Source organism: Engraulis encrasicolus, chromosome 14 (assembly GCF_034702125.1).
Source record: "Engraulis encrasicolus isolate BLACKSEA-1 chromosome 14, IST_EnEncr_1.0, whole genome shotgun sequence".
Lineage (NCBI taxonomy): Eukaryota > Metazoa > Chordata > Actinopteri > Clupeiformes > Engraulidae > Engraulis > Engraulis encrasicolus.
Window position 1 is genome coordinate 13634771 of NC_085870.1, and position 19422 is coordinate 13654192.

A 19422-nucleotide genomic window follows, 5' to 3' on the forward strand; every position below is an offset into this window, starting at 1 on the left:
CCTCTGGAAGTTGCGGCCACTAGGGGCGTCTAGATTTCTAGGCTAGAGCAGAAGACCCATTCCCTTTCGTTGGCTAACTAAGCAGCAGCTCGCTGAAAACTGGCTGTTAGCTGATTGTACAATACCATGCTAGCATAACCAGCGAAAACAACGAATGGGACTACAGATAAATGATGAGCTAATTGAGATGAAAGGTTTGGACAGGCAAATAAATCGCTTGTGTGAACATTGGAAAAGCTCCTTCAAAATGGAGAGAGCTGATGGCAAAAGAGCAAAAAATGTTTTTATAATTCATGTCACTGGGATTTATGCATTAGTCTCAAAGCCCACGCCCCGTTTAGTTTACAAAGCTACATTTAAAATGTATACGAGTTGAAATCTCATAACGCACATTTTACTTGATTTCAAAGGACACAATCAGTCGTGCCTAAAAATATAGTTGCTGATCAAGAGGAGACAAAACGTGAACTCTAGCCTGGTTATCTTGCTATTGCCAAGGCTTTGGATAAATATCCACTTTCACCTAGCCTATAGGGTAAATCTAGACGCCCCCTAGCGACTGCAAATTCATTTTTTTGCTGTAGGGGTTTTGCTGGTCAGGCTAACTTTCACTTTCAACACCACAAGAAACGCGGCTTGTCACCTCGACTTCGAAATCTTTATTACTGTTACAACAAAATAAGCAACCTTTTGTCTCTTCGGTCTTGTAATGCAATCTATATTTACAAGTGACTGGAAATGTGTAACAAAAACGGGGTATCTACCGGGAACAAGTGGATCAAACATCCATCTTGCTATGTAGGCAAGTGCAAAACATGATTGCAGTTGTGTGAATAGAGGACGAACTCATAAGCAAGGGCGAGAATCTAACATGAACATTGAAAAGGCCTCTTAGAAGTGGAGAGAGCTGAATGCAAGGAAGGGCGTAATTTATTACAGAAGACACAGAGATTTGCTCATAATCTTGAAGTCAATGTCTATCTTATTTAGTTCAATGCAAAATTTCAGGAGAACTGCTAGAGGTTGCTGTGGAGTGTGTTTACATCGCTGTGTTGACATCTCAAAGCTGCATAGGATAGCTTTAATTAACCACAGAAAAAGTCACAAATACTACAACACACAAGAAATGTATATCAATGGTTTACAGTTATATTTAATATGAACTGTATCCCAAATCACCCTGAAATCATGTTTGTACAGTTGGTGTGTAGTGTTACATGTAGGTTTCCTTTGTAATAGACGCACTGTAACAAATTTAGCCTTTTCTATGCCAGTAGCATGACACAAACATAGGAATTGTCTATTCTGTCTGTACAGTATATTATGAGCGTTGCAACACAATATGACTTGGACATGTATAATGAAACTATATGTTGTACAGAATGTATTTATTCGGTGTGAGCTTGTGAAAGACACATTGGAAATAAACATTCATTAAACATAAATATTTCTTTCCTTCATAAAATGCTAAAAAAATCTGCACCTCATTCACTCAGTCACAAACTGTACATTGCCTTTAAGGAGCAAACTGAATTGCTTTGTGTTATTTCAGTTTTTAGTACGAAACGAAAGGCGTCGAAGTAAACACTGAATTTGGAAAAGGGAGTTGCTCTCTCCCTCTCTGTCTCTCTCTCTCTCTCTCTCTCTCTCTCTCTCTCGCTTGTGCCCACCAGAAAAATAACTGAAAAAATGTAACATTTGTGTTGCAATTGTAAGAAATACTGGTGTGCTCTTAAACTTTCGTTTGTTTTCTATCGCCCGGGCGCTTTATTGTCTTACTCTTCAGCCAGTATCGTATACATAGAGAGATTTTTACAGCGCCTCAATGAGGCTGGACACCACGTAGTCATGAGGACTCCCATCAATAAGTCCAGTTCCATTGTTGTGAATGAACCAGCAGGGCACTTTTTCCCCGTTCTTCACGTCCTTCCGGAAGTCTCTCTGCCAGCCTCTGAAAAAATGGGATCACATCGTATATATTTTTCAGTTTGTGTCCATTGATTCACTTTTTTGTTCCATAATAGGCTACAATGTGAGGCAGATTATGCAAATGGAAATCTACGTATGAAGATGTATTAGACACTTAAAGGTCTCTCTGCCAGCCTCTGAAGAAAGGGGATCACAACATACTGTAGGCCTATGTATTTTTCAGCTCGACTTATATATTCTTCAGTCTATTGTGGTAAGTCAACATTTCTCAATTTGAGCTTATGTATTGTCTTTGGAGATATTCGTAAAGGGTCGTGTGGCCATGCATTGCTCTTGGCCAGATGGTTCATGCCACATTAGTTTGGTATTAGCAGGCATGTAGGCTGCCGTTTTGAATTTAGACGTTGAGGACTACTGTCTTGAGTTTCGCTTAAATATTGCTCAGCCTGTGAGCAACAGTCAAGAGTACATACATGTACAAATGGCCATGTGTTTTTCAACTAAGTTGTAACATAATACCCCAGGTCAAAAAAATGTGTACTTAAGTGTACTTTAAATATATTTAATTTTCTGAAAGTATATTTTAAGTACACTCTACTTATCAAGTACAGTACTTAAGTATGGTATTTAAAAATATACGTATAGTTAAGTGTATTTTAAATATATTTTAAAATAATTTGTATTATTAAAGTTATGTGCTTAAATATAGTTTTATAAAATATACTGTGAGTGTATTGTACTTTAAATGTATTTTAAGTATATTTGTATTTTAAAAGTAATGTGCTAAGTGTAGTATTGTCAAATATACTATTAGTGTATTATATTTTAAATGTATTTCAAGTATATTTGTATTTTAAAAGTAATGTGCTAAAGTGTAGCATTATAAAGTATACTATTAGTGTATTATACTTTAAGTGTATTTTAAGTATCTTTGCATTTTAAAAGTTATGTACTTAAGTGTAGTATTATAAAGTACACTATTAATGTATTGTATTTAAATGTATTGTAAGTACATTTGTATTTTAAAAGTAATGTGCTAAAGTGTAGTATTGTCAAATATACTATTAGTATATTGTATTTTAAGTCTAATTTAAGTACATTTGTATTTTAAAAGTAATGTGCTAAAGTGTAGCATTATACAGTATACTGTTAGTGTATTATATTTTAAGTGTATTTTAAGTATCTTTGTATTTTAAAAGTTATGTACTTAAGTGTAGTATTATAAAATACACTATTAGTGTATTGTATTTAAATGTATTGTTAGTACAATTGTATTTTAAAAGTCATGTACTTAAGTGTAGTGTTATGAAATACACTATTTTTGTATTGTATTTAAATATATTTTAAGTACATTTGTATTTTAAAAGTAATGGGCTTAAGTGTAGTATTTTTTTTTGTTAATTAATTATACTAGTAGTATATTCATATTTAAGTCTATTTAAAGTACATTTGTATTTTAAAAGTAATGTGTTAACGTGTAGTATTATAAAATACACTATTAGTGTATTGTATTTAAATGTATTGTAAATACATTTGTATTTTTAAAGTAATGTGCTAAAGTGTGGTATTGTTAAATATACTATTAGTATATTCTATTTAAATGTATTTTAAGTACATTTGTATTTTAAAAGTAATGTGCTAAAGTGTAGCATTATAAAGTATACTATTACTGTATTATATTTTAAGTGTATTTTAAGTATCTTTGTATTTTAAAAGTTATGTACTTAAATGTAGTATTATAAAATACACTATTAGTGTATTGTATTTAAATGTATTGTAAGTACATTTGTATTTTTAAAGTAATGTGCTTAAGTGTGGTACTGTTAAATATACTTTTAGTATATTCAATTTTAAGTCTATTTTAAGTACATTTGTATTTTAAAAGTAATGTGTTAAAGTGTAGTATTATAAAATACACTATTAGTGTATTATATTTTAAGTGTATTTTAAGTATCTTTGTATTTTTAAAGTAATGTGCTAAAGTGTGGTATTGTTAAATATACTATTAGTATATTCTATTTAAAGTCTATTTTAAGTACATTTGTATTTTTAAAGTAATGTGGTAAAGTGTTTTATTAAAAAATACACTATTAGTGTATTGTATTTAAATGTATTGTAAATACATTTGTATTTTTAAAGTAATGTGCTTAAGTGTGGTATTGTTAAATTACACTATTAGTGTATTGTATTTAAATGTATTGTAAATACATTTATATTTTAAAAGTAATGTGTTAAAGTGTAGTGTTATAAAATACACTATTAGTGTATTGTATTTAAATGTATTTTAAGTACATTTGTATTTTTAAAGTAATGTGCTAAAGATTGTTTTTAGAAAATACACTATTAGTGTTGTGTATTTAAATGTATTGTAACTATATTTACAAAATAAATAAACTAATTACTGGCCAAAGTACAGTCATTTTCCTAGCAAAAAAATGTCTATATCTGGAACATGGACAAGAACCTCAATTTATGATGATGATGAATGACTCCCCTTTTTCCAGCATGAATTTTGGAAATAAACTACAAAAAATCATACACAGTACACCATTATAGTAATGTATGGTATTAGAAAATGTACTGCTAGTTTAATGTATTAAACTTTGTTCTTAAAAAATGTACTCAAACATAGTGTCAGAAAATATACATTGTCAGTTATATATACCTAAACTTTATTTTACGACCTTTACAAATATGCATATTTTTTTGCATACTTACTATATTGCCTTTTTGACACTAATATTAATTGTCTTTAATGAAATGTACTCACTTATAAAGATTTTATGTTATTTTTCTTGTTGTCTTGAACCACTTCAAGTGTATTTTAAGTGTATTTGTATTTTTAAAGTAATGTGCTTAAGTGTTGTATTTGAAAACATACTGTTAGTGTAGTATATTTTAAGTGTATTTTAAGTGTATTTGTATTTTAAAAGTAATGTGCTAAAGTTTGGTATTAGAAAGAATATTTGAAACGTACTTAAAGTTAAGTATGATTTTAGTATATTAAGTACACTTGTACAAAGTTTGATTTTTAGTACCAAAAAGTCAACTTAAAATGTGTTAAAGCTCTACTTAATTATATTTCAAGTGTATTTAAGTATACTATAAGTTGTCCCAAAATAACATTCTTTAAATACACACTTTTGAAGTAAATTTTAAATAAAAAATACATACTAATTAAGTATATTAAGTACACTTTTTTCACCTGGGTACTTTTTTAAACCATCATTTTAGTGTATTTTAACCTAGGCTTATTTATTCATTATGCTTTGTAACATTAAATAACCTTCCACCTTCCATTTTGTTAATGTATTTTCATGGTAAAAACACCATATTGAAGAGCACAAACAGATCTTAAAAAGGCATGTAAGGCCTTACCTATTAAACTTTTAAGCACAATACTGAAGTCTGTACTTAAGTTGTGTTATTAGTGTATTAAGTGCACTTTAAGTGTACTTTTTGGTGCACAAATTAAACATGTAAAAGTGTCTTTAATTCGATAAAAGCATACCACCACCAATGATTTCTAAGTATTATAATTATGTAATAATAATTAAGTATATAAAAGTATACTTAAAGTGTACTACTCAAGACTATTACTTCAAGAACGTAATTGTGCCTGTCAAAGAACAGGTAGTTGTGGTCTAGTGGTTAGAGTGCAGGTCTGTGGTTCAGTGAATTGTGGGTTCGAATCCTGGTTGAGGCAGTGGTTGTTGTCTGAAGTGAAGGTGAAAGGAAGGTTCATGTGAATGGCTGATGGTTGTGAACAAGATAATGTACAATGGAAATGACAAACTGGGGATTACATTAATGTTTTTTTCATATACTTTTGAAATATATTTAAAGTGTACTTAAAATAAATATATTTGAAATGTGCTTAAAGTAAAATCTACTTGTAGTATACTTAAAATACATTTAGAGTCAATACACTTAAAATGTACTTGCAGTGATTTTTGTGAATATATTTGAAATGTACTTAAAGTAAGTATGTTTTTAGTATATTAAGTACACTTGTACAAAGTTTGATTTTAGTACAAAAAAGTCAACTTAAAATGTGATTAAGCTCTACTTAATTATATTTCAAGTGTATTTAAGTATACTATAAGTTGTCCCAAAATAACACAACTTAAGTATGTACTTCTGCAGTATACTATAAAGTACTTTCTCATGACATTGAAATAGATTTCTAATGTACTTAAAATGTGCTTATCCGCATGCTAAAGTTCACATTAAACACATTTTAAAGTGACTTGGTTAGTATACTTATAATGTACTTAAAGTTAAATATATTTTTTAGTATATTAAGTACACTTGTACAAAGTTTGATTTTAGTACAAAAAAGTCAACTTAAATTGTGATTAAGCTCTACTTAATTATATTTCAAGTGTATTTAAGTATACTATAAGTTGTCCCAAAATAACACAACTTAAGTATGTACTTCTGCAGTATACTATAAAGTACTTTCTCATGACGTTAAAATAGATTTTTAATGTACTTAAAATGCACTTATCCACATGCTAAAGTTCACATTAAACACATTTTAAAGTGATTTGGTTAGTATACTTATAATGTACTTAAAATTAAGTATGTTTTTAGTATATTAAGTACACTTGTACAAAGTTTGATTTTAGTACAAAAAAGTCAACTTAAATTGTGATTAAGCTCTACTTAATTATATTTCAAGTGTATTTAAGTATACTATAAGTTGTCCCAAAATAACACAACTTAAGTATGTACTTCTGCAGTATACTATTAAGTACTTTCTCATGACGTTAAAATAGATTTCTAATGTACTTAAAATGCACTTATCCGCATGCTAAAGTAAACATTAAACACATTTTAAAGTGACTTGGTTAGTATACTTATAATGTACTTAAAGTTAAATATATTTTTAGTATATTAAGTACACTTATACAAAGTTTAATTTTAGTACAAAAAAGTCAACTTAAAATGTGTTTAAGCTCTACTTAATTATATTTCAAGTACATTTAAGTATACTATAAGTTGTCCCAAAATAACATTCTTTAAATACACACTTTTGAAGTACACTTTAAATACAATAAAATGTACTTATTAAGTATATATTAAGTACACTTTTTTTTTACTTGGTACCATATGTAGCAGAGCAAAGCAAATTGTAATTTAGGTAGACAGATTGCATGTAAAAATGTGTACACTTATTAATAGTGGCATTTACCTGGTAACAGTTAGTTTGTTCCCTTTGATGAACATTGTTGCGTCTGACTTGTCTGGATCCTTCCCTGGGTAGCTGTCACTGACTTCAAATGGCACACCATGGTAGAACTGGCCTGATGGGTTTTACAAGCATCAAAAAATAAGCTACGCAATGAGAGGGATCTAACTTGATTCCATTAACATACTGTATATCCTGTGAAAAACAAATATAGTTATTCTCTGCCCTAAGGAGAGATTATGAAAACAAGAACAAACTAATTGTTGCATAGTAAGTCTGGCAGTAAAGTTGCATTCATGTAGCTTCCCTCCATGGGTTATCACTTAAGGTTTTCACACCTACTCCTCTTTAACCCTTTAAGACATGGCATTATAAATTAGCTGTTACCAGAATGCCAATGACCAAATCGTAATGTATTACTAAAGGCCCCGTGCACTCTCATAGTAGTGTAGTACTATAGTAGTGAACTTTCAATGTCTATTACAGCGTGCCACAGGAGGTACGCCGTGCATTAAGGGGCTACGTGAACCAAACTCTGTCCTCTTTAATTGGACCAAAAAGCGAACTGACAACAACAGGACTCAGTTCTGTTTTTGTTCATATTGTGAGTGTAATAAAGAACTCGCTGATCTTTCTGGTCATGTTAGGCTTTTATGGTGTGTCACTCTTCTTTTGTACCACTCTCAGTCCTCTAGAGCCCTCCTTAAGTGATTACAGCTCGTCACAAGTGTAACTTGTCAGAAATCATAATCGTACCGAACTGAGACCACGTCAACCAAGGTCTCAGTACGGTTCGCTTCCGAGGGGTCTGGGTACGCTTTGGAGCCTTCACATATGCAGCAAAAATGCTGAGTCACTACTCTGAGTTCGCTTAGGCGGCTGAAAGGGACCAGGTGTGAAAACGCTGACTATTAGGTTTGGAGGAGCTAAACAATCTCTTTGCTGTTCTCTCTATGTGAAATCATACTACTTCAAAGCTGGGGGGCATCCAAGGATGGCATATACGTACCCAGTAGCCTACTGCTACAGCCACCAGACTACCACTGCTCCAGCAGAAACATAATGGGTACAAGTCAACATATGTCCTCCTGTCTTTTCCTGTGGCCTCCATCATTAGTGATCAACATTTACTGTTAATTTAATATCTTTTAAAAACACAATTCAAAGGTCCTTCTCTCATTTCCAATCAGGGTGTCGAACAGGATAAAGCTCCAAAAAGTCATTCTGTGCTGGTTGACATCCAGGATTTTTTTTGTCTCCACAGATGCAGAGCGACACTGAGACTAGAAGCCAGAGGCCCGAAGCCACTGGAAAGGATGCAACAAGGACAAATATGGACTTGCAGCCAATGGGTGCAGGCGAGGCGACCCCTTACCCAGCAGGCCGTGGACACTGGGGGAGAGCAGGTGGCTGTCTAGTGTGTAGAAGCCCAAGTAGTCCTGGTGGTACGGGTGCTTCTTCCACACCTTGTGCAGTATGATGACGAACTTCACAGAGTCTTTCAGCGTCACAGTCAGACTTTGGTCTTTGGTCACATGCAAATCCATGCTGTGGGACAATGATGATGTCGGGACTGTTATCAACACAATATTATGCAGTTTTCGATGATAAGATGGCAATGCAATCAAAAACAAGCCTGGTTTTATCATCCCCTCATTTCATTTGTACGAAGGGATGTTCAAACCAGGCTAATCAACAACAACATTGGTAACATTTTCAGTGAAATTAACTTATCAGGCCAAATAACTGAAACTGACTCTACCTGGCAACACTGACTATGGCATAACGTACCATGACTAGTACTGTATAGACCCGTTCAGAGTCGACGTGGTCATGAATGCGTGCGCATCGTCGACTCAAACACACCAGAGATATTGGAAGGATATTACGAGAGACTCCACTTTTCTGGGTGGTACTGCACTCTAGGGGGAGTGCAGACACCAGTCAGAAAGAACGGGCTGTCTCGACAGCGGCCACTAGGAGAACTGCAGGCATGGGTAAAAACTCTAAAGGGGTCTATATTTGAGTGGGTGGAAGGATCACTTAAAGGTGTGAACATTTGTATTGCATACTCACTTTGCACCTTTAACAGAGGCTGTGTGTGACCACTGCAGTTTCAGCACCCTGCTGTCCTGGGCTGCCGATATCTCCTTGGTGCTCACTGTCAGTCTGATGTCCAGCTTCTTATGGACGATGCCAAAACGGCCAAAGTATGTGTTGACTTTGCTCCCAGGTTCAACCATCTTGTCTCCAATGGTTTCACCATTCACCACAATGCCTGAGACATGATATGAGATAGTGTTGACATATATTCATTCATTCTTTCTTTCTTTCATTCTTTCTTTCTTTCATAAGTTTCTTTCATTCATTCCTTGATTCATTCAGCTCTCTCTTTCTCTCTCTCTCACACACACACACACACACACACACACACACACACACACACACACACACACACACACACACACACACACACACACACACACACATTTTGCAAATGCACACACACGTTGGCTGAGCAATGCAAATTGTCTCTGTACAATACATCCTCCACAACATTATCTAGTAAGTCGTTAGAGCAAACTGTTTTTTCTTACCAAGCTCGGGGTCTCTGACTAGAGTCATGATGGTGCCTGGGTCATCGTTGATGTTGAAGCAAAGGGCATCATTCCTCTCTGGGATCTCGATGATGAAATGAGGGTCCCCATCCACAAGAGGAAACGCTTCCGCTTCATCTGAAGACCACAGATATCGATCACAACATGTATTGAGGTACTGTACCATTGTTTTGAACATTTTAACACAGACATCGTTTGATTTTCCTGTACACTCAGTTATGTTACAACACCAACATGGAGTTTGTTACATTGTGTTTTTCATGGATATTGTAACATTTGTTTAAAGAGTTATGAAAGAGACACAAAATGTTTACATCAGTTGATATATAGAAAATGTTATCGTGTAGTATTTTCATTATTTTACTTGAGTTTGATAGTTTTGTCAACCCACCATGGGTTGAAGTTCTTTGTAGGAAAAGGGTGGAGGGGGTTGTTGTGAAAAGGCGTTTACCATAGAAATCAGGAAAGGACGCTTGGCTTGGTGCTGAGGCTATTCTGTGGTAGTTGGCAAATAGAGCTGGAGGTTGCTGGAAGCCTGGTATGACATGACAAATCAATTAGGGTAGGTGCGGAGACCTGAACTAACCTTGCAGTTGTTAGTTAGACAATAGTAACAGACAATAGAAGACAGCTGGTCACTCTGCACACACTGCGTTTGTGCCCCAAAAATATTAAGTTGATTTAATTAAAACCATGCAGTGTCTTCATCCCCCTGGATCTTCTTTAGGCATATATCATCTGGATCGTCGTCACATGTCTAATGAAGATTGAGGGGGATCGAAACTTTGCATGGTTTTAACCCCTTAAGACACAGCATTATAAATTAGCTGTTACCAGAATGGCAATGACCAAATCGTAACGTATTACTAAAGGCCCCGTGCACTCTCATAGTAGTGTAGTACTATAGTAGTAAACTGTTCAATATCTATTACAGCGTGCCACAGGAGGTACGGCGTGCATTAAGGGGCTACGTTAATTTTTGTAAATATTTTTGGTGACCAGAACAACTGTTTTCTAAAAACAATCAATTAGGCCCACTGCAGTGATTTAACCCAGAAAGACACAGCCTCTGTTCTAAATTAACTGTGACCAAATACTAAGTCGTAATGTATTACTGCATGTGCACTGTCATAGTGGTGTAGTACTAGGGTAGTTAATTTTTTCCAGTGACAATGCAGAATTCCTCTGTTGGAACGCTGTATGGTAAGGGGCTAAGTAGTCAATTTAGGTAAAAAGACATTGTAAGCAGTTTACAGTCATCCATGTTGATGTTTCTTACCTTGAGCCTGAGGAGCCACTCTCTCCTCTGGAAAATGACACAAATGGTAAAAAGGGTAAATGAAGGTCTTTTTCTCCCTTTGTTATTTGCATGCTTTGCAGTACATAATGCATTGCTATAGTGACAAGCTAATGAATTAGCATTTTGTGGGAAAGTGCCATAGCATTTTAATTACTTGAATTACTTAGCAGCACATGCATTAACTATCCCACATAAGTGTTTTTCCTGAAAATAAAATTGGTACGCCCATCGACGAATTACTTCTGTGTTGCTGGGTTTTTTTGCATACTATAATACCATAAGTATTCTTTGACTTTAAGGTCAAGCAATCAAGATCTAGAATTCAGCAACCAAAAGACAAAGAATTAAGTCACATTTTTGACATTTTCCCTTCAGCACAGAGATAACCATATACCTTCAGTGAGTTTGTCTGCGATTAGGACATCATCTGGATTCTCCTCATTCTCTGGTTTGGTGACCACCATGGATGTGAGAGGGGTGACAAAGCTGTACTTCAGGGAGAGATCCAGAGCCTCAGCGGTAGCATTGGCCCTTTCCTCAGGTGTGCCCTTCTCTCTAAAAGTACAATAATGATTATGAATTGGTGATTTTAAAACTGTTCTCCACTTGCTTTTACAGTATAGAGATGTAGAATTCGTCCGCCTGACCAGCTAGATCTCATAGAATTCCATGGAATAGACATGGGCATTTGGGACACGAAATCTGTGTCAGTTTCACGGATTTTGCCAAAATTCCGTGCTATGGTCACAGAGGTGTTTTCCCACAGTACTACGGTATGTCAAGTCTAGTTATCATTAGAAAAATGATAACAAGTTCTAATATTAACAAAGGAATGCTATAGCAATTTAAGTTGTGTCCTGAACAAAACAGTCCCTAACCTTAACCTATCAGTAAAGACATGTTTTTGAGAAATGCGTTTTCCAGTTGGTTGATAGGCTATCAAATTCTTGTACTACGTAAATGAAAGGACACTAGCAGTATAAGCTGTGCCCAGACCAAAACAATCCCTAACCCTAACCTGTCAGTAAGAAATATTTTTGAGAAAAAAAAAACCTTTGAAATTAGAACAATTCTGAGAGAACACAAGACGACTATGGAAACATGCGTAGAGCTGTGGGAATATAGAGAAAGCACTTCCGTGGGCCCATCACAGAATTTTGCCAAAATCTGTTCAACAGACAAAGATTTTGTGTCACAAAGGTCTGTGTCCATTTCACAGAATTCAGTGAGATCATGTTGGCCTGAGGCCGGTATAGATGCCATTTTAACAGAAGAGCAGGAACATCACTGACTTTTTGTCCAGGAGCTGCTCGATAGTCAGGTAGGCCCACAGGCGCTCGGTGAACTCCCCAAAGATGTATTCTTGTTCTGGGAACACGTCATCCCACTCTGTAGCAGTGGCCTGCCCATGGATCACATACTCCTCCACCTGCACAGAAAAAAAACAACAGTTGAATGAATGGACTGCTACTGATTTGATTTCTATGTCTTTTTTGAGTATTTATTTATACCACTCCACACTCTAGGTACATCTCAATCCAATAATGTTCTATTTAATATTGGGACTTAAAAACTTTTCCCCAATATTTAATCCATTTGTTTGTTGGATGTGTAGGCATATACAAGGCCCTGTCAACTCATAGTTCGGTGGTGTTGAAACATAAACAGAAGCAATTGAAACATGATAAGAAGTTGTTCTGTATGAGAAGATGCAAGATGGCATGGAGACAGGGAGACAGGGAGAGAGGGAAAGAGGCGTAGTTCATCATCATTAGACTTTAATGAAGACATCTGAGGGCCTACATAAACAGGAAGTCAGCGTCAGTGAAGACAGTATTTCACTGTAATTTGCTGTGACACATACAATGCTGTACATTTCCTACATACTGTACATGACATTGAACCCATTCATTTCCCTGCTACTGTAGATCTACGCCAGACATCACCTCATAGTTATAGTCACACTAGGCCTAGGCGGATTCTCACTCACCCCGTATGCTGACACTTCGATGAGGAAATTGTCCACGCCACTCTCTGCCAGCTGTCCCGCCACCACGATCTCAGAGCCGTTAAACAGCTGCTTAAATTGGCTGTTGGTCAGGGAGTTCACTGCCTCTTCTGGGTATCTGAATTGCACATCAGAGAGAAGGGGACTTGCCACCTCCTCGTAAAAGCCCTAAGGGAAAAGCACTGGTTTAGGTTCAGATTAACAAATGGCTTTATGCTTTTGTAGCTGAATGCAGACACTTTTTTACTTAACATCTTTTTAATCACACACCGGGTAAACATTCGAAAATATTTTTTTCACTTTTTTTCAAATTCACTCAATGGGATATATATATATATATATTTTATTTTTTTAATTGAATGGGTCAGCCCAACATTTGGGTCTCTCATGTATCTGGGTAATGTCCAATGCCCAAAAACACTTTAAAAACTATATTCAGTGGAATGAGAAGGGCATTGCACAGTATATCGACAGGAAAAAAAAGAATTAGAACGAGTTAGAGTTGAGTTAGAAGGAGAAGTTTGAAAATTGTGATGAAGGGGGTGAAGGTTCACCTGCAGCTGGACAACAGCGTCAGATGCCTCGTAGATTCTTCGGGCCAGTCCGTCATTCTGCTTAGCCATGGAGTCCAGAAAGCCGTAGTCAAGGTCATAACCAAAGCCCAGGCAGAAGAGGCTGATGTTATTGTCGATAGCAGCTAGAACATTCTCCTGGATCACCACAGTGTCTGTCTCTCCTGTTTGTGAGAAGTAATCAGTGAATGTGACTTAAACACAAAATACTGACCCTCTCATCATTCTCAGGTGGTTATTTGGCAGATTGCTTAGAATCTGTCCCAAGATCTTGTTCGATTTTAATTTCCTAGAGGAAAGAAATATATAACTTAAAAGTAGCACTGTAATTATTTTTGATGGATTCTATTTTAGAATGTATTTCTTTTTTTCAGTTCATACACACCTGCTGTGGGTTGCCCATCTGTAAGTAGTATGACCATAGATACACCGTTCTCTGGGAGCAAGTGCTGTTGTGTGTCTGTCATCAGCATCTCCACTGCTTTCAGAATCGCATCATTGATGTTTGTAGCTGTTGGAGGGGAATGACATTGAATGGCAATGTCTGAGGTTAATCTTGATCGGTACACTACCTGTATTCTATGATTTGGCTAATGCAATATAATTTTCGAGAGGAGTAATGGTGGTGGTACTGCTACTACAAGTAGTAGTAGTACTAGTAATAGGCCTAGTAGTTGTAGTAGTAGTCGTTGTAGTAGTAGTAGTAGTAGTAGTAATAGTCATATATTGGTTGGGTTGGTGGTAGTAGTGATGGTACAAAGGTTGTTTTGTGTTCTTTTCTCAGAATAGATGGGATAGACTTACTTCCCCTGTCCTCAATGGTTTTTACAAATTCTTTGGCTGCTGCCACGTTGTCCTCGGTAGCTTTGCTCAGAGACGGCCTCCATGGTTGGATTTCATCATCAAATAGAACCAATCCAAAGTAGTCCTCCTCATGCAGGTCACTCAGGATCGTCACCAAAGCCTTTCGTGTCTAACGGAAGGCAAAAGCATTAGGGTGCAACCTTTGGTAATAAGAGCAGGGTTTTTTGAAATGTTGAGAACATTTCATCAACTTTTTAACCATTTGTTACCTGTTCCATTTTTCGTCCACTCATGGATCCGCTGATATCGATCACAAACACAACGTTCTTTGGAACACGGGGCAATTCCATGGGTGCAAAATAATGCACAAAGTATCCATTAACAATCTGGAATAGAGAATTACCCATGTGATTAATATAGGCCTACAGTAAGTTTTACCACAGTGATTTCGCTGCTCATCGGAAAATATTATTTTTCTGTCAGTGTCTAAAGCAAAAAAACAGATAAGATAAAAAATAGATAAGAAAATAGATGAGCTCAATGTAATATATTTGTATTTGTTTAATTGGGGTTTTTTTTGTAAAGTGGGTTCCTGATGTTATGCAAAGACACGATGCAGAGGTCCTCTGCAGATTTCCTCCAGAATGAATGTTTTCGGCTTGTGTCATACCTGAATGTCCCCAATGCTTTCTGCACGGTTCACATCATACTTGATGATGAAGTCCCCATCGATCAGTGTACCGTCACAATCAGGGCATTTCCTTTGTTGATCCAGCGTTGGACAGAAGGACACATGAGCCTGCCAGTACAAAATAAGATTGAAGAGTAATTCCAATGGTTTTGCATTTTTCCTTCAAAAAGCTGTAGACATCTAAAACTTAATTAATGTACATTCCTCATCATATGTTAGCTTGTTCAGTAGTCAATGTCCATTTACAAATCAAAGTCTTGTTTAAAATGCTTGGAACAAAATGAAAGAAGGAATGTGTGATGAAGGTAAACAATATTTACTTATTACATTTCTGTAACCGTAAAATACTACAAGACAAACTCTGGAGATGGTTATAGCGTGTATTGTGAGATAGTGCGTACTGTATAGTGTAGAGTATTATGTACAGTGAGTGAGGAACAAAAGAACAGCTGGCATGAGAAATCCCCCTTGAGTCTGATGGGCAGTGCTGTACCTTTTTGTCATTCACAGTTTTGTCCACCAGGGGCAGCAGCTCGTTGGTGATGAACGTCCCATGGGCATCCAGGAAGGCAATTCCTTGAGGCTCGTAGATGTCTGCCACAATCTGTACATTGTTTTAGTATTTAGTCAAAATTACATTAATGAAAAGATAAACAAATGAGGTGAAGACAGAGGAGATTGAAGGCCTCTAAAGTCCTTAATGGATTAAGGCCAGGCTTGCATCTGGTCTCTTCTCTTTTCAACTCAAGACTTGCTCTTTCAGATCCTGATGAGCACCTGAAGCTTTTAAGCTTGCCCCCACCGAGGCCAAAACTTGAAATCTCTCTCCACCTGACAAGCAAATTCTTTGCCCTTGCTGTGCATTTTTGAAAGAATTTACATGTTTGGAACTCACCTCAAAATGCTGGACCAACTGCTTGGGTTTCACCCTGGTCATGAGTTCATAGTTTCCCAGCCGACGTTTCAGCAGCTCCTCATAGGTCAGTGTGAACGTGACGTTACTCTGTGCTGCAATGTTCACTGAAACTGCAAATTTCTCCATCTTTCTGCCTGATGCCCTAGTATGTTGCAGGTGAAACACATACAAAGAAATCATATGAGCTGTACAAAAAAATGAAAGATACGTAAAGTAATCCATACATCTAAAAGCAACTGACTTGACGAGTCCAGCAGTCTGTCCTGATGAGACGGCCTTCTCATACTGCTTCTTGGCCTTCTCCTTCTCCTTCACTTCGCCCACGTAGATATCTCCTTCTATCTCCCTACAATTCAGAAATGACAGCTTTTAATAAACAGATTCTTATGGGACACCACACCTGTACTTATTTCAATGAAAAAATAATATTTTCACATCAACAAATGGGAGTATTCCAAATGTGTGGTCCTTAATTCTGAGAACTTAGTTTTAGATATTAAAGCTGCAGCCTGTTACTGTGCTCTGGAATATCCTGTCTGGAACATTCTACATTCTGGAATGGGTCGTGAAAGGATGACTAACATGCTGAAGTTGGTGATGAAAGCAGTCTTTGGCAGCTCCACCTCGAAGAATATTTCCTTTGAGGAGTTCCCGTTGTTGCGAGCCACTGTAGTCATGACTGTGTGCGCAAATCGGGACGCCACCTTGCAGTCCACCCGCACGCTGTGCACTTCAATCTGTTTCCAGAAATAGAGCAGGGTGTGTGTGAGTGAGTGAGAGAGAGAGAGAGAGAGAGAGAGAGAGAGAGAGAGAGAGAGAGAGAGAGAATTTGTGAAGTTACAATTCCTGTAGAGATCATGCAATTACCGTCATAGCATCATTAGACAGTTAAAATGACCTAAACTGTTCCAGACTAGACATCCCATGAGTCACTCAATCTGGGTGTGTGAACAGCCTGGAGAACATGCAGAGTACTAAAATAACAGTATTTGAAACAGCAGGTCACAGCTAAGAACAGATTTTTTAAGTAGGACAAGACCATTTGATTCCATCTGAAATAAAAAATTATGTGACCGAAGACACATAATTCAAATGAGTGATAATGGATAGAGGGAAAGTCTCTTACCTCGACATCATTGACACTCCGTTTCTAGTGAGAGAAAAATAGAAAAAGGTTATTTCATATGTTTTTATAATTACAAAAGCTGTGCTGGCAGCAGGTCTTTCACAGAATGCTGGCTCTCATGGCAGTTCAATAAACCTAAATTGGCAGGTAAATCAACATAAACTAAACCATCGTACCTTTAGATGTCTTGTCCTCTCGGGGTTGCTCTGAAAGATACCAAATTGTCAACATCTCAGTCTTAACCCCTTAAGACACAGCATTATAAATGAGCTGTTACCAGAATGGCAATGACCAGATCGTAATGTATTACTAAAGGCCCTGTGCACTCTCATAGTAGTGTAGTACTATACTGCCGTGCAATACTAGAACGCAGTAACTCAAAATGGTCGAAAAAAAATTTATATCGGAAATCGGTTCTAAACTACCTCAATTGTCTTGTGTCCAAAAATGGTGGTCCAACACCGTCCCGTTTTGGAGAAAACTCATTTTGAAAGTGCAAAAATGACCCAAAAAAGGTTAAACAAAATGGAGTAAATCGGCGAGTTACTGCTGCACGTTCCAATGGGACTGGTTTGGGAGTAGACAGTAATACAAGCTAAGAACGCAGTAACTCCTGCAGTAACTCCATTTTGTGGCAGTAATACCAGCCAAGAACGCAGTAAGTCGGTTTTTTGTGGCAAAAGGACACATAAATGTTGTTTTTTGGGGTTTTTTTTTGTGTGCATTAAATTTCTATCCTAAAAAAGCATTACCAGGAAGTGTCACCACCAATTTACCGACAACACAGTTGTCGCGCCATATGGAAAACTTTGAAGCCTTTTTTCTCAGTTTGCCGTTTTTAGAGTTACTGCGTTCTAAGATTGTACGGCAGTATAGTAGTAAACTTTCAATGTCTATTACAGCGTGCCACAGGAGGTACGGCATGCATTAAGGGGCTACATTGAGGCCAATAATAATGACTAGCCCCCCATGGGAGAGCAGCTATGAGAGTCATGCTATGCCTATGGCATTGAGATGGCCACTTACCTGTACCTGTACATCGTTGTCCCTTGATATAACCAGAGCACCATGGGTGCTGACAAACCCACCGACACAGAGCCACAGCAACAGCACGGTCCTGACTACAGACATGATTCAGGCTGATCTCAACGCTGCCTGCCTGCCTGCACTACTTCACTGCACCCTGTCAGGGCGGGTCTGTACCCCCTTCACACACTCAGAGAGAGAGAGAGAGAGAGAGAGAGAGAGAGAGAGAGAGAGAGAGAGAGAGAGAGAGAGAGAGAGAGAGAGAGAGAGAGAGAGAGAGAGAGTCAAAGATCACCAACACTGGCTTCTTTGTACAACTGGCCAGCAAATCTAACCTACACTTAGGTACGTAGGTATGTGTCTGTTTGTGCTCATGTGTATACTTGCAGAAGGCCATAAAAATCACATTATTTTCAGAGCTTTCAGTGCCAGTATCCACAGGGTTCCCACTATTTTTGAATGATCTTTGTGACATGATCAATTTTGACAGAATGTTTTAATGTCAATGTCTCAATTAAATCAATTGAATCTGCTTAATTGATGGATTTGACTTTTAAATCCTTATTTTCGTTTAGAAGTTTAGAAGAACACTGCTTTGAATTAGTGCAGTCTTGACAATATGTCAGCAGTAACTACCAAATAAATGGTCATGTCAGACGTAATTGGTCCTGACGACAGAAACAGCGCTAGGATACGTTGTGTTATCTAACAGCTTCCTTTGGAGGTGCTGCGAAGTCATCTGGGAGAAGAACACCCACATTGCATGTTGTAAAGCCCCACACAACTGCTGCAACCACGCAAATGTGCACAGCCCCGAACCTCTAGTAGCAGACAGCGAATGCATGCATCATGTACTGTATGCATTGGTCCCTTGATCAGTCATAAAACACCACCAGGGACTCGAAGGGCTACCTACGATCGCCTTCATTTTTCTTCACATCCTGAAGAGGGCCGTCCCACATCGCGCTATTTGCTGAGCATATAGCATAGTACTGTACACGGCACAGCATACAGTAATATAAACAGCAACTCATACTCCACATAAGGCCTGTGACTCAGCCATAAACCGACCGTGAGGTAGGAACAGCGGACGCTTTGTCGCGCCACCCAGACCCCCTCTCTCTCTCTCTCTCTCTCTCTCTCTCTCTCTCTCTCTCTCTCTCTCTCTCTCTCTCTCTCTCTCTCTCACACACACACTCTCTCTCTCTCTAGCCCAATTCCCATAACGTCTTCGGCGT

General features: G+C 37.1%; 1 protein-coding gene across 2 annotated transcripts; it reads right to left on the reverse strand.

The window, feature by feature from the left end:
- Positions 1-648: 648 nt before the first annotated feature.
- LOC134462094 (inter-alpha-trypsin inhibitor heavy chain H3-like) lies at positions 649-18340 on the reverse strand. Of its 2 annotated transcripts, none has more exons than XM_063214966.1 (22): positions 18191-18340; positions 17335-17364; positions 17159-17182; positions 16615-16769; positions 16274-16378; positions 16012-16174; positions 15610-15720; positions 15096-15224; positions 14695-14811; positions 14426-14594; positions 14007-14132; positions 13604-13785; positions 13032-13217; positions 12334-12470; positions 11436-11596; positions 11021-11047; positions 10193-10276; positions 9721-9858; positions 9200-9401; positions 8499-8671; positions 7127-7238; positions 649-1951 (listed from the first exon to the last, which is right to left on the reverse strand). In XM_063214966.1, the coding sequence occupies exons 1-22, from the start codon at positions 18287-18289 to the stop codon at positions 1813-1815; spliced, it is 2769 nt and encodes a 922-aa protein (XP_063071036.1). In that variant the 5' UTR covers positions 18290-18340; the 3' UTR covers positions 649-1812. The 2 variants fall into 2 exon arrangements, with proteins under 2 accessions (XP_063071036.1, XP_063071034.1); XM_063214964.1 differs by having other exon boundaries at positions 18185-18340.
- Between the last annotated feature and the right edge of the window lie 1082 nt (positions 18341-19422).